The following is a 13954-nucleotide window of genomic DNA, read 5'->3' as shown; positions in this document are numbered from 1 at the left end:
TACCATGGCGGTCTCGTAAGTTGAATAAAATCGTCTGTTACCAGCAAGAATTAAATAAAAATTAAATTTCTCGGCCTAAGAGAGGAAAAAGAAAAAGAGTTGGTCAGAGGAAGTGCACAAGTGTGGTTAGATGATTTAGCAGTCCTCAGTTGAGTGTCATGGCTCGTATAGCGTCATGTAAGGGTAAAGAAGTTACACACACACACACACACACACACACACACACACACACACACACACACACACACACACACACATACATACATACATATATATATATATATATATATATATATATATATATATATATATATATATATATATATCCTCTACCAGATGTCTTTTGGTTATCATTTGTGCCGCCTCGAGGGGTTGCCTTGGTTACAGTGCATGAGGGCGTAAAGGGGAATGTAACTCACTCATTCATATCACATATTTGTTTGATTCATTCCTGCTTTCTCCACATGATTATTTTTTATTTGGGAATGATTTCTCGTAGTGACGAGGCTGATGAAGGCCGTATCTAACCCTTATACTCGCAAACTTTTGGGAGATTCATGTGTCTGTCTGTACCACCACAACAATACATGCTGGGCCCAGGCTGAAATATACGCCTTAATTATGAGCTTATGATTATTTACGTCCCTTGCATTTAGTAGTGCATGTGAGGCATTCTTTATTCCTGAATAATCACCATTTGGAAGGTTAATATAATACCCTGGTTGTAATTATTAGATCCAGCAGAAATTCAGATAATAGGTAAAATACTTAGTCTACCCAAAATCTCAACGGGCTACTCATTTTCTAAGGCTGGTATTCTCGTTGGTTGACCGTAACACTTTTCCCTATTCGATTTCTTCTGGTTATTGCACCTTACTGTGCTCTTTTGTGCTGCACAAATCCTTCCAGTTCCGTCATCTATTGCCATACGCCTAAATCCCGTTTGGGGTGGCCACAAACAAATCGCCTCCACGCCGCCCTGTCCCCCGCCATTTCACTGCCCTGCTCCCAACTCACACCCCCCCTCTCTCATATACCTCTCCACCCCATCCCTCCATCTCATCCTCGGCCTCCCCCTCCCTCTTCCCCCCTCCACCTCACTCGCATTCACTCTCTTCGTCAGTCTTTCACCCTCCATCCTCTCCACATGGCCAAACCACCTCAGTGTGTTCCGTCATACTCTAGATAAATATCGTACAAAAAGATATCAACCAGCCCTATACAAAAATAATTCGCCGACGAAGAGGTGTTAGGGAGCTTCGTTAACCGGCGAGAATACGAGCCAAATCTGGTCGGCTAGTTGTCTGATTTTATTCATTTCTAATCCTACTCATGTCCCTCTTGGGAAGTGTAAGAGGAGTGGGGGTGTGGGTTAGGGGGCCGAGTTGAAGGGGGCGTGGGTGGTGGGGGTGTGGGTGTGGGGTGGAAGGCCGAGTTGAGGGTGGGTAGGCGAGTGATGGGGAAGGAATGAGGGGAGGAGATGGTGTGCGTGTGTGATGAATAATAATAATGTCAAATTTAATATATCATCACGTTATTCAGTCATATAATTATTTTGTAGCCTGAGATTGGTACTGAGAGGTCGAGTTGAAGGATGTGTGTGTGTGTGTGTTCACCGGGTCGGTCAGGATCACTTGATGGTCGTGATCGTCAGCTTTTACCCTCCCGGAAGGGAGCTGAGAGCTCATATAGTCCGATCTAAGGGCAAGGCTGTGACCTTCACACACGCACACACCCGTCCCCTTGCTCAAGGGGGACAGTAACCACCCACTTAGTCAGTGAAACTTTTCGCAACCTGAGCGAGGCGCGAACTCCCGTCTACCAGTTGGCAAGCGAGAACGTTACCACTGTACCACTGTGTGTGTGTGTGTGTGTGTGTGTGTGTGTGTGTGTGTGTGTCTACGAGACGAACTCTGGGATTAGTGAGTGGAGCATTATAAGGAAGCTTGTGTGTGTGTGTGTGTGTGTGTGTGTGTGTGTGTGTGTGTGTGTGTGTGTGTGTGTGTGTGTGTGTGAGAGAGAGAGAGAGAGAGAGAGAGAGAGAGAGAGAGAGAGAGAGGTGCGTGCGTGCATCCCTCTCACTTGCTCACCTTAATAACCATGAGCTGAAATCCTGTCTACTGAACATAACAAGCTGAGCTGAACCCTACTTGGCATCCTTAGACTGAACCAGCCTGAAGTGAACTCTAAATTTGAACTGAATTGAACCTTTCTTCCCACAACATCCTGGCGCAAAAGTGAACTGAACCTAACTGAACCCGGGCTTAACCTGATCAAAACAAGCCAAGCCAAACTGAACCTAACCCAAATAAACTGAATATAACCGGACTGAACCTAACTGAACCTCTTCCTTTACAGAACATCCTGGCGCTGAACCCCCGAATACGCACCACGGCCACGCACATGCCCTCCGCCGCCACGAAGGTCAATAAGGCCCATTGGAAGAGGAACAAGGCCAAGAACTGTTCCGTGAGTAGTTATTGTGTGTTTATACCCTGGCTCTATCTTCAATCTGCCTTGGTTCTTATGGCTGTATCTTGGTTCTTACGGCTCTATCTTGGTTCTTACGGCTCTATCTTGGTTCTTAGGCTCTACCTTGGCTCTGTCTTGGTTCTTAGGGCTCTACCTTGGCTCTGTCTTGGTTCTTACGGCTCTACCTTGGCTCTGTCTTGGTTCTTATGGCTCTATCTTGATTCTTATGGCTCTACCTTGGCTCTGTCTTGGTTCTTATGGCTCTACTTTTGCTCTGTCTTGGTTCTTATGGCTCTACCTTGGCTCTGTCTTGGTTCTTATGGCTCTACCTTGGCCCTATCTTGGTTCTTATGGCTCTACCTTGGCTCTGTCTTGGTTCTTATGGCTCTAGCTTGGCTCTGTCTTGGTTCTTATGGCTCTAGCTTGGCTCTGTCTTGGTTATTATGGCTCTAGCTTGGCTCTGTCTTGGTTCTTATGGCTCTAGCTTGGCTCTGTCTTGGTTCTTATGGCTCTAGCTTGGCTCTGTCTTGGTTCTTATGGCTCTACCTTGGCTCTGTCTTGGTTCTTATGGCACTACCTTGGCTCTGTCTTGGTTCTTAGGGCTCTACCTTTGCTCTGTATCGGCTCTTATGGCTCCATCTTGGTTCTTATGGCTCTGTGTTGGTTCTAATGGCTCTATCTTGGGTCAGTTGGCTCTTTGGTCTGCCCTTGCTTGTGTGGCTCTGTCCTGGCTCTGGTGACTGTTCTGAGAGAGAGAGAGAGAGAGAGAGAGACAGACAGACAGACAGACAGAGAGAGAAAAAGGATGAGGGACGGTGAGATAGATAAGATAAAGACAGAATGGGTTACTCTTATCTCATAGTACGTTACCTAGGCCCCCATCTGGCGTCTGAGAGAGAGAGAGAGAGAGAGAGAGAGACAGAGACAGAGACAGAGACAGAGACAGGAAGCACCTATGAGCTACTGTTGTTTTTATTTCATGCCCTAGTTCTGTCCAGTGCAAAACACCTATTTCTTATTTCAGTAACCCCTCCGTGCAGTGACATTTTTTTATTACCTTCTTCCATCAGATGACGTATTCTTAATTTCATTCAGTTTACTTTGACACTATTAAATTCAGTTTGGGAAATACTTATGGGACTAGAGATGGTTAGATACAGGTTTCAGCGACTCATTCGTTTTACGCTGTCTCATCTGAAGTGAATGAAATCGTCTGGATATGTAGTACGTCGCCTGCTTCAAGAGATTCAGTGTCAGATGTGACTGTGGTATCCCTAGCACATTACAGTGCAGCTGGTGGACATTTGAGCTAAAGGGTAAGGTTACGTGTGAGGGCTGCGTGGGATCCGCCCTCTGTTGGTGTGTCGTAGATGGACGACTGCACTTCAAGGATGGGCCTTTTTTACGCTTGCTGTACCTATATCTTATTTATTCAGGATTGTGTAATTCTCTTTAAGCAGATATCTGGTTGTCCAATGGCAGGGCATTCACACTGAGGTGAAGGCCGTTTCATATGCTCATTGATTCAATCCCTGAGATGGCAATTGTGGGTTTGTCTGTCATGTAAAACATACCAGGGAAGTAGGTTTGGCTTCATCCCTGAACCGATATTGAGTACAGTAGACTAGCTTAAGTCTCCACTACTTTCCAAAAGGGATAAAATGGGATTGGTTTATTCTTATGTACTACAAATGGACACCTGGTAATCTAGAAGGTTGGCTCTCCAACTGGATGTGGCTTCAAAGGATATAAGTGCGAAGGTTAGTTGGGGTTTACTGATCTCAAAATGCTACTTAGAAGTAAGAAACAGGTCACCTTTATCGTAGCATTTTAGACTAAGCAGCTTATCCCCGGGTACATATGCTTCCGCTGGTGCAATAAAGGACTGAATGAAGGACTGATGGATGGATGGATGGAGTAAGTTACTACTGAATAATGGATGGTTGGGTGGGTGGATGAATGGATAGGTGAAGTAAGTTAATGAATAATAGCGATGACAGTACGTTATATATCACCTCTCTAATACCCACATTCGTCCCCAGAGCCACTGCAGTCTGGAACGCAACTTCGACGACATCAAACACACGACCCTGAGTGAGCGAGGAGCGTTGAGAGAGGCCGCCCGATGCCTCAAGTGTGCGGACGCCCCCTGCCAAAAGTCATGCCCTACCCAGATCGACATTAAGCAGTTCATCTCGTGCATCGCCAACAAGGTAGTGGGGATTGCGATGTCGAGAAGAGAGTGATGACGTGATGAGAGATGATTAATTGCATGAGATGGTTAAGGAAGATCCCTAACACCTCTACCTTAGTGATTTATTTTTGGACATAGCGGGTTAGTGTGGTTAGTGTTTACGTTATTTATGTAGAGTATGGTGATATTACAAGGATTTATGTAACACAGCAGAGGACGGCAGGGTGTAAGAGGCAAAATAAATCGCATAGAGAAAAGTGTTAGGGAACTTCCTTAACCAACGAGAATACGTGCCTTGGGACTGCTTACTCGTAGACAGAAAGGTGTTGGTTGGTAGTCTGGGTTAGTAAATAGGCGTACTTATGAATTTATAATGCAGTTCATGATTATTTAATGTGTTGGTGCGAAAAAATTTACACACACACACACACACACACACACACACACACACACACACACACACACACACACACACACACACGAGTCACTGAATGTCTGGCACAGCTTTTAATCACGGTTATATCCTTCAAGATTAGGTGATTGATCCAGTCAGTGAGATTTACCAATGACAGGAGGAAGAGGAGGAGAAGGAGGAGGAGGAAGAAGAAGAATATGAGGAGGAGAAGAAGAGGAAGAACAAGAAGAAACGGAGGAAGAAAAATCAGAAGAGGAGGAGGAAGAAGAAGAGGAAAATTATAAAAGAGTTAGTTTACAACCTTCCCTTAAAACACAATCTGCAGCAGTCCGTTTACATCCAGGTCCAAAATTCTGCTGAGTTAAAATGTGTAAGGTGGGAAAGAAAATGGATCCACCTGAAGAGAAATTCGAGTTATGAAAGGAGTTATATTTATAGAATTAGCTCTTGCTGGTTCCCATGACTCACTCTCAGCTGAACAAAATCGTCTTGCATTAGCTGTGATGGGATGTAGCTAAATAAAATCGTCTTGCCATAGCTGAGATAGAATATAGCAGGAAAAAATGATAAAAAAAAAGGTAAAACAGAAAATACTCCATATAAGGTGAAAAAGGTGAAATGTCGTCAGCATTTTCCTGGATGTTATTTTGTACTCATGTGTCAGGGCCGTGAGACAGAGATTAGCTGGTTTGTGTTAATCTTATCAGTCCCCCCCCCCCTCTCTCTCTCTCTCTCTCTCTCTCACGCACACAGAACCACTACGTTGCCTCCAAAATTATACCTCATGCAACCCGCTTGGCCTGTCGTGCGAGTGGGCGGCTACACCCTCTCTCTTTCTGTCTATCTGTCTCTATCTATCTGTTTATCTATCTGTGTCTGTGTCTGTATCTGTCTATCTATATCGCTATCTGTGTATGTCAGTCGTATTGTCTATGTATCTGTCTATCTATTTTTGTCTGTTGACCTACCTACCTACCTACTTGTGTATATCTATCTGCCCAAGGTCCAGAGAAGCCTACCTGTCTGTCTATCGTATCTGTCTATATATGTCACTGTCTCTACCTACCTGCTACCTAACTAGCTGCATACCTGTCTCTGTCTATCTGTCTACTTAACTATATCTCTGTTTGTTCATCTTTCTATCACATAACGTTCACTTCTCCACCAGCAGAACTACATTAATATTGCGCGGCCCGAGGTTATATTTTCTAACAAACCACTAGAGCTCCTCTTCTTGCCTGACTGCCTGTATAGCTGTTTGTCTGTCAGTACATATCGGTATGTTTTGTGTATCTTTCTCTCTCTCACAGAACCAACCCCCTTCACCTCCTCAACAGAACTGCTACGGTGCGACCAAGATGATATCCTCTGTCAGCCTGCTGGGATTCTCTGTTTGCCTCTCTATCTACATATCTGTCCATGTATCTATATATATCTATCTATATACCAAGGCTGCTTCCCCCAAGGAAAGGGAGGTAGCCGAGACAGGACGACTCACTCTCCATTTACTCATCCATTCAAACACATTCATTCTCATCTTAGCCCCAAAGGGGAGAACGGACAGATCCTCACTGCATCACACCGCACAAGGGTCAACTGCGCAATGCAAGCAGTGACATCCACAGCAGGGCCCGACAGCAGAACTGGTTTACCCCTGCCACATCATAACAGACCCATCCCCTTACCCGCACCTGACCTGACTAGCTGATCAGACTTGGTAATTTCTGAGAGGAGTTAGGGGGCTATATCCCCCCCCTCCCCCAGTGTTTTCTGCATATTAATTTGCCAAAACTTCAACTAACCTGAATCCTACCGCAGGGGTGTAGGAACAATCTCGATAAGGGTGCAGCATTGTGCAACAAAAATGTTAAATTGCCAAATTGTTAGTCTTAGTCTGAGGTGAAAATTCACACTGGCAGAAAGTGAAGCCTTTTATTTAAACACCCAATTCCATCACTAAACTTACATGCATCATTAAACATAAACTTTTGGGTAAAATCAAACTGAAAAATACCTGATGGTCTGCAAACTTAAGCTTTTCGATTTAATTTTAAGTTTGTAGTATGGAGGCATATACGTTTTGTCTAGCCCCGCCCCCCCCCCCCAGATCTGTTGAAAATTGTGGGCCTGTACTATCTGTATGGACAAATAGATGGAGCTCAATAGACGAATAGATAGATATGACAGAATTAACCACATCTCCTCCCCGACAGAACTACAGTATTATGTTGTGGCCGAGATGATATTCTCAGACAACCCCCATGGCCTCTCTTCCAGAATGGTGCGCCTGACGAGTGACCTCTGTATGGGCGGCTGCAACCTTTCTGTCAGTCTGTCTGTCTTTGTCTCAGCCTATCAATCTGTACCAGTCAGTCAATCATTCTATCTATCTATCTATCTCTGTCTATCAACCAATCAATCAGTCTATCTCTCTCTCTATCTATCTATCTATCTGTCTGTCAGGCTATCACACAACTAACAGCCATCCTTTCCCTGCCAGAACTACTATGGTGCAGCTAAAATGATCTTCTCGGACAACCCCCTTGGCCTCTCTTGCGGAATGGTGTGCCCGACAAGTGACCTCTGTATGGGTGGCTGCAACCTCTACGCCAGTGAAGAGGGACCCATCAACATTGGAGGGCTCCAGCACTTTGCCACCGAGGTCTGTGTGTGGGATGTAAATCGGAGGAGAAAGACACACTTCCTATAAAGTGGTTTTGAAAATTTGAAATTTCTTGGTATATTATTATCGCACATCATAATCATCATCATCCCAACGTCCAGGCTAGTGAGGAGCGACTCATCAACTTTAGCGAACTCCATTTTTGCTTTTAAATGCATTTCACATACACTGGTAGACCTTTAATAGAGATATAAATAAGACAGGGAGTGCGAGATCTCTACTCACACTCCTTTTCATTGTCAAATAAATCATGTAATGCACCAAGTCCTCGTTACATATCAAGGATGTTTCCAAAATATTACAGTTTTCCATACATTTGGTGCTGTAAATTGGGGGATCTGTTTTCAGATATCACTGAATCATTAATTGGTATTTCTTCTAGATATAAAAAAAAAAAAAAAAACGTAAGAAGGTTACATTATTGTCTGAGGACTTACCAAACATGTGTATTGATATTTCTTTCCTTTTACCATGGACATGTGAATGATAATGAAGTTAGATTCATTGTTGGGTAGATAATGGTACAGTAATATCTTTTTATTAATAGTGTCTTTATTTTAGTTCAGAGTAACTACAGAACAGTTTTATAATGATAATTTATTTTGGCATTGAATTTTTTCCCAAACTCTTCAGATTTCATAACTAATCATTGAAAAAACAAAAAGAAAAACTGTGTGTTGAAAATTTTGAAAAGTACATCCTTTACTTCTTTTGAGAATTTTGTGATCCACATTTACATATATTGAAGCACTGTATCATGCTGCACCCAGAAATATGAGGGAAGATTGTCATCACTCTCCTTGAAGAATATCAAGCGATCATGGCACTGAGATGGTCCACCAACAACCACTGAAGTATTCCACAGGTCATTGACATTAGGTCTGGGTAAGGTGACATTTGAGTAGACATCACATGTACAGTGACGGTGACAGCTCTCATTTTGGCATTTTCCTGATGTCAAGATTTTGAGGGACTGCTTTCTTTATTCTGACCAACTTAACTGTTGGTCCCTATGTCCTGTTCATTGTGAAGATCTAAAATTGCTATCTTTCCATACCAAGACCTAAAATTGTCATCTCTCCATCCTGAATGCCAAGTTGTAACTACAAGACTTGAGTCTAGAATAAGGTACTTGTATTGAAAACGTGTTGTGGAAAGGATGTACCACTGAGCTGCAGAAATTAACAACAAAATGACAAAAATCTCTGCCAAATAGTTTACTGAGAGTTTCCTACCACCCTCAGGTATTCCGGCAAATGAAGGTGCCACAGATTCGCGACCCAAATCTGCCTACTGATCTACCCGAGAGCTTCCAAGCCAAGATTGCTCTCTTAGGTAGGTACTGAGAGAGAGAGAGAGAGAGAGAGAGAGAGAGAGAGTTGCATTACCCATTGTCTTGCTGCTGTGACCCTTTTTATTGCTACCTAACTTTCATAATACACTACCATGGGCTGTGTTCTGATTGGCTTAGGAGTCTCATTAACACCTCCTCTGTGACAGTTTAATTCTGTTTATGGCACGTTTCCTTGTTATTTTTATAGGAAAAGATTCACTGGGTTTCCACAAAAGACTGACCACAGTTCCTGGTGTTATGATGAAAAACTGATTAAAATATTTTAAAAAATTAAGTAGTAACATGAATAGCATGGACCTTGCAAGAGGGGAACAAGTCAAGAGTGAGAGCAGTGGAAATGAGTTACTTGAGAGGAGCATGTGGAGTGACTTGGAGGGACAGGTTGACGAATGAAGAAGAGAAGGAACGCTGTGGGGTGGATGTGGATGTGGTTGAGAAGATTAAGAGAAATACACTGAGGTGGTTTGGACATGTGAAGAGAATGGAGAATGAAAGACTGACTAAGAGGGTGTATGTAGGGGAGGTGGAGGGAGGGAAAGGGAGAGGTAGACCGAGGATGAGGTGGAGGGATGGAGTTGAGAGGTATATGAGGGAGGGGGAGGTGAGTTGGAGGGAGGGTAGTCAAATGGTGGGTGACAGAGCAACTGAGGCGTTTTGTCTGCAGCCACCCTTTGCGGGATTAGGGCGTCGGGCTATAGATAGATAGATATGTTTGTAAGCAGTTTCTTAACTCCTACAGTCCAGTTACTTATTATTAATGTTATTTTTCCCATCTTAGGACAGTTGTATTGAGCTTAGGAGTGACATTTTGAATTAGAAAGGTTAGATACAAAATTGGTAGTCCCTTGACCATGAGATGTCTCCCTGAAGCTGAATAATATCTTTTGGAAAAATTAACAATAAAACATTAATCACCTCTTTAGACTGAAGGGCTAAAGCATAAGGGAACAATATTATGGCCCCACAAGTCATTATATGATACTTTATTGTGTCCCCAGGGTGTGGTCCTGCATCCATATCATGCGGGACCTTCCTAGCTAGGTTGGGCTATACCAACATCCACGTGTATGAGAAGAATGGGTACGTAGGCGGCCTTAGCAGCTCGGAGATCCCACAGTACCGCCTTCCCTTTGAGGTGGTACACTTTGAGGTCCAGCAAATGAAGGACCTTGGGGTGCAGGTTCACCATGGCCGCAAACTCTCCATGTCTGATCTCACTGTTAAGGTTGGTGGCTGGAAAGGAAAAATTCTAGAATTAATCCTCTCATCCCTCTCTCCTGCCATGCCAAGTCTCCTTATATTCCTCAGGAAAAAGGATCAGCATTACTCTAGTCATCTTGCTTTCCCTTTCTACCATTTCAAAGTTTCTTTCCCTCCCTCGTAGAAAAGATTTAGAATCAGTTCTCTCACTCCAAGTCTGCTGACACTCCAGTTCTCCCTCCCTCATTTAAAGTCAGTAGGATTAGAAATCTCTCTTCTCCCTCCTGCCACTGCAAGCTTCCTTCCCTCTGAGAAAACTCCAAGTCTTCTTTCTCCATCCCTCTAAGAAAATGATTAAAATTAGTTCTTTCTCTTCCCACCTCCTGCCACTGCAAGCTTCCCTCCACCTCCCAAGGAAGAGCATCAGAATTAGTTCCTCTTTTCTTTCTCCTGGCACATCAAGCCCTTCTCCATCCCTCAAGGAAGAGTATTAGAATTAGTTCCTTTTTAACCCACTCCTACCACGTTAAAAATATATATATATATATATATATATATGGTACTGTATATATATATATATATGGTACTGTATATATATATATATATATATATATATATATATATATATATGTAGAATTAGTCTCTTCATACTTCTGCTATTCCAAGCCTCCCCCTCAAGAAAAGGTATTAGAACTGATTTCCTGTTTTCTCCATCCTCTCTCCCTTAAAGAAAAGTGTTGGAGTAAGTCCTCTCTCTTCTTCCTCCTCCTGCTGTACATCAGGTCTTCCTCCCTTCCTCAGGCATTCTTCCATATAGAAAAAATAAAATCTGCAAGCTATTTCTCCTATCTCCTGCCAGTACAAGCCTCCCTCCACCATGTACAAGTGTATGGTACAGTACTGTAGTGGGATTTTATGTAGGATATTCTAATGGGGGGTATAAAAGCCCGCATTGCTTAGAGGCAATGTGGGGATCCTCTCTTTGGCTCAGTGGTAACATGCGCACGTATGATGCATGAGGGCCTGGGTTCAGAGCCCGACCAGACCAGTGATTACCGTAATTTGTTAAGTTTCATTTCGGCTATTACACTGGTTGGCAGCGGTGTGGGATGTGAGGCGGGGCTTGGTTGGCAATTTGATGTTGGTCCTTGGTTAGCTGACAGCGTCCCTGTCCGTACATCCCAGGGATAGGCTGTTTCCGTGTGGTCCACAGCCTCCTCATGGTGGCCTCCGATGCTTACACTACCTTGTGTGTTCGAAACTCACCAAATTAATCACCAAGGGGAGAAAAGAGAGATGTAATGGGGTGTATAAAAGCCCGCGTTGCTTAGAGGCAATGTGGGGATCCTCTCTTTGGCTCAGTGGTAACGTGCAAGCAGATGAGGCGCGAGGGCCTGTGTTCAAAACCCAACCAAACCAGCGATTAATTTGTTAGGTTTCATTTCAGCTATTACAATATGACAACAGTAATGAGTTTCCATAGCAAAGTCATTCAGACATTTAGTTCAATGACCATAAACAATGTCCATCGGTGATGAGATAATGGTGTAAGTTAAGCATTCCATCTGCATCTACAAAACCTGATAGCTGAAGCTTCTCTACCAAAAGCTTCTAAAATCATCTATACTTTTCTCACCTCACCAGGGCTTGAAGGAAGATGGATTTGAGGCAATTTTTGTTGGCATCGGACTCCCACAGCCAAAGAAGATAGGAATATTTGCTGACCTGACACTGGACATGGGCTTCTATACCAGCAAAGATTTCCTTCCCCTTGTCTCAGCAGCTAGCAAGCCAGGTAATGCTACACACACACACACACACATATGCATATGCAGGCTTTGACTGCTGATCTGTCTGTCAGTCTGTCTGTCTCTATATACTGTATATATATATATATATATATATATATATATATATATATATATATATATATATATATATATTTATATATATATGCATGTTTATATATCCCCCACTGCCAACACCTCCTCCATCTCTACCACCAACACAGCCTGTTTCATATTCCCTTTCACCCAACTTTCTTCACTTTCACCATCCTCCCAGATGGTGATGAAGAGATGCTGAATGTGATAGCCTTGATACTGGCACCTCATTGTCTATCCTTAGTTCCCTCTTGACTTCAGGGATGTGCGGGTGCCATAAGCCTGAGCTGCCGAACTTGCACGGGGGTGTGGTGTTGGTGCTTGGGGCAGGCGACACTGCGTTTGACTGTGCCACGTCTGCTCTCCGTTGTGGCGCGCGCCGGGTATTTGTTGTCTTTCGCAAGGGCTTCACCAACATCCGAGCCGTGCCAGAGGAGGTGAGATGCATGCTGCACTTGGAGTGCTAGTATTCATGACTACTGATGTTATCATTATCATTTTACTTGTCACTCATCATCATGTTCATAATAAGTGTTGTTATCATTATCATTTTCAGTATTATGATGATAATAAACATCATTGTCATCATCATCATCATCATAATCATTATCATCATCATTATCATCATAATCATTATCATCATCATTATCATGTTAACCCTATTTACTCATTTATGAATGGGGTGTTGGGTCTGGTTAGTACTTGGATGGGTGACCGCCTGGGAACACCAGATGCTGTTGGCATCCCTACGTGTCAAGTGGGGTTGGTGGAGGATTAGTGCCCCTCCCTGTAAAACAATTAACTCTAAGCCCTTGACCACCCCATTTGGGATACATGGCGTCTGGCAATGAATGAAAAAAAAAAAAAAAAATTAATGGGGTGGGTAGGATCTTGAATGGGAAAACGGAAGCCTAATAGCATGAGAACTACTACCGAAACAATGTGCCCTCTGTATCCTTTCAGTAACAACAAACAACCTTTCTGTTAATTCAGATAATCATCCTTGATAGAATAATTAGCACTGTGAATTGAAATCAGATCTCTCTTTACTTTCACATGTAGCATCATCCTCATACTCCATCTCTGGGTCACTACTCAGTCCTTTCTTCTCTCGCTCCAATTGATCTGTCTGTTTACTTCATATGTATACTGGTTTCTTGGCTTCCACTTGCAAAGTTTCTTCATATGGGTGTGTGTCATCTTCAGTGTCACACTTGATATTTTGTTTATGGCTTGGATTGTCTTCACATTCCATCTTTTGCTATGTTTCTGCTTCCTCTTCTCACTCTATGTCAGTTACTTTCCTGCCTCATTCTTACTCTTTGTCACCGGCTATGTTCCTGCCTAATCACTGCACTCCTTTAGTTATGTATATTCCTCACATATGATCTCAAGTTATGTTACTACCTCATCCTTATCACTGCTATATCCAGAGGGGGTCCCTGGGATGCAAACCTCCCTTTTTTCAGCTGTGCCATTATATTTTCAAGACCATCAGAAGAGTAAACAAATCTGTCTTCTCTTAATAGATATATACTGCTAACACTCATCCCAGAATACTGTAAGTACTATATGCAGAATAATTGAAAGGAATATTCAACAAAAAAATTTTTTTCAGATGGATTTGATCCTATCAGTGAGGTTTTGTAGTTTAATGTTGCTGAATATTTGTACAGTGTTTTACTATAATTATCAAATTTATGATTGCCTTCAGTGGGCAAAAAAATAATGGAATTCCCCTTTTTACAAAATG

At 43.0% G+C, this 13954-nt stretch overlaps 1 protein-coding gene across 1 annotated transcript in view; it reads left to right on the top strand.

Moving 5' to 3' along the window:
• su(r) (dihydropyrimidine dehydrogenase su(r)) overlaps positions 1-13954 on the top strand; it is a 42983-nt gene that overhangs the window by 15601 nt on the left and 13428 nt on the right. Inside the window, exons 2-8 of the mRNA XM_080268574.1 lie at positions 2359-2469; positions 4515-4685; positions 7582-7743; positions 9009-9099; positions 10117-10343; positions 11963-12113; positions 12463-12638. Of these exons, the coding sequence (XP_080124700.1) occupies positions 2359-2469; positions 4515-4685; positions 7582-7743; positions 9009-9099; positions 10117-10343; positions 11963-12113; positions 12463-12638 (1089 nt within the window). The remainder of the gene's footprint in view (positions 1-2358; positions 2470-4514; positions 4686-7581; positions 7744-9008; positions 9100-10116; positions 10344-11962; positions 12114-12462; positions 12639-13954) is intronic.

The sequence above is a fragment of the Coenobita brevimanus genome, chromosome 28, assembly GCF_032717465.1.
Source record: "Coenobita brevimanus isolate Jiangsu-jjx chromosome 28, ASM3271746v2, whole genome shotgun sequence".
NCBI classification, from domain to species: Eukaryota; Metazoa; Arthropoda; class Malacostraca; order Decapoda; family Coenobitidae; genus Coenobita; species Coenobita brevimanus.
The sequence above is the reverse complement of the archived record's forward strand: the minus strand, read 5'-3'. Positions and strand labels throughout refer to the sequence as shown.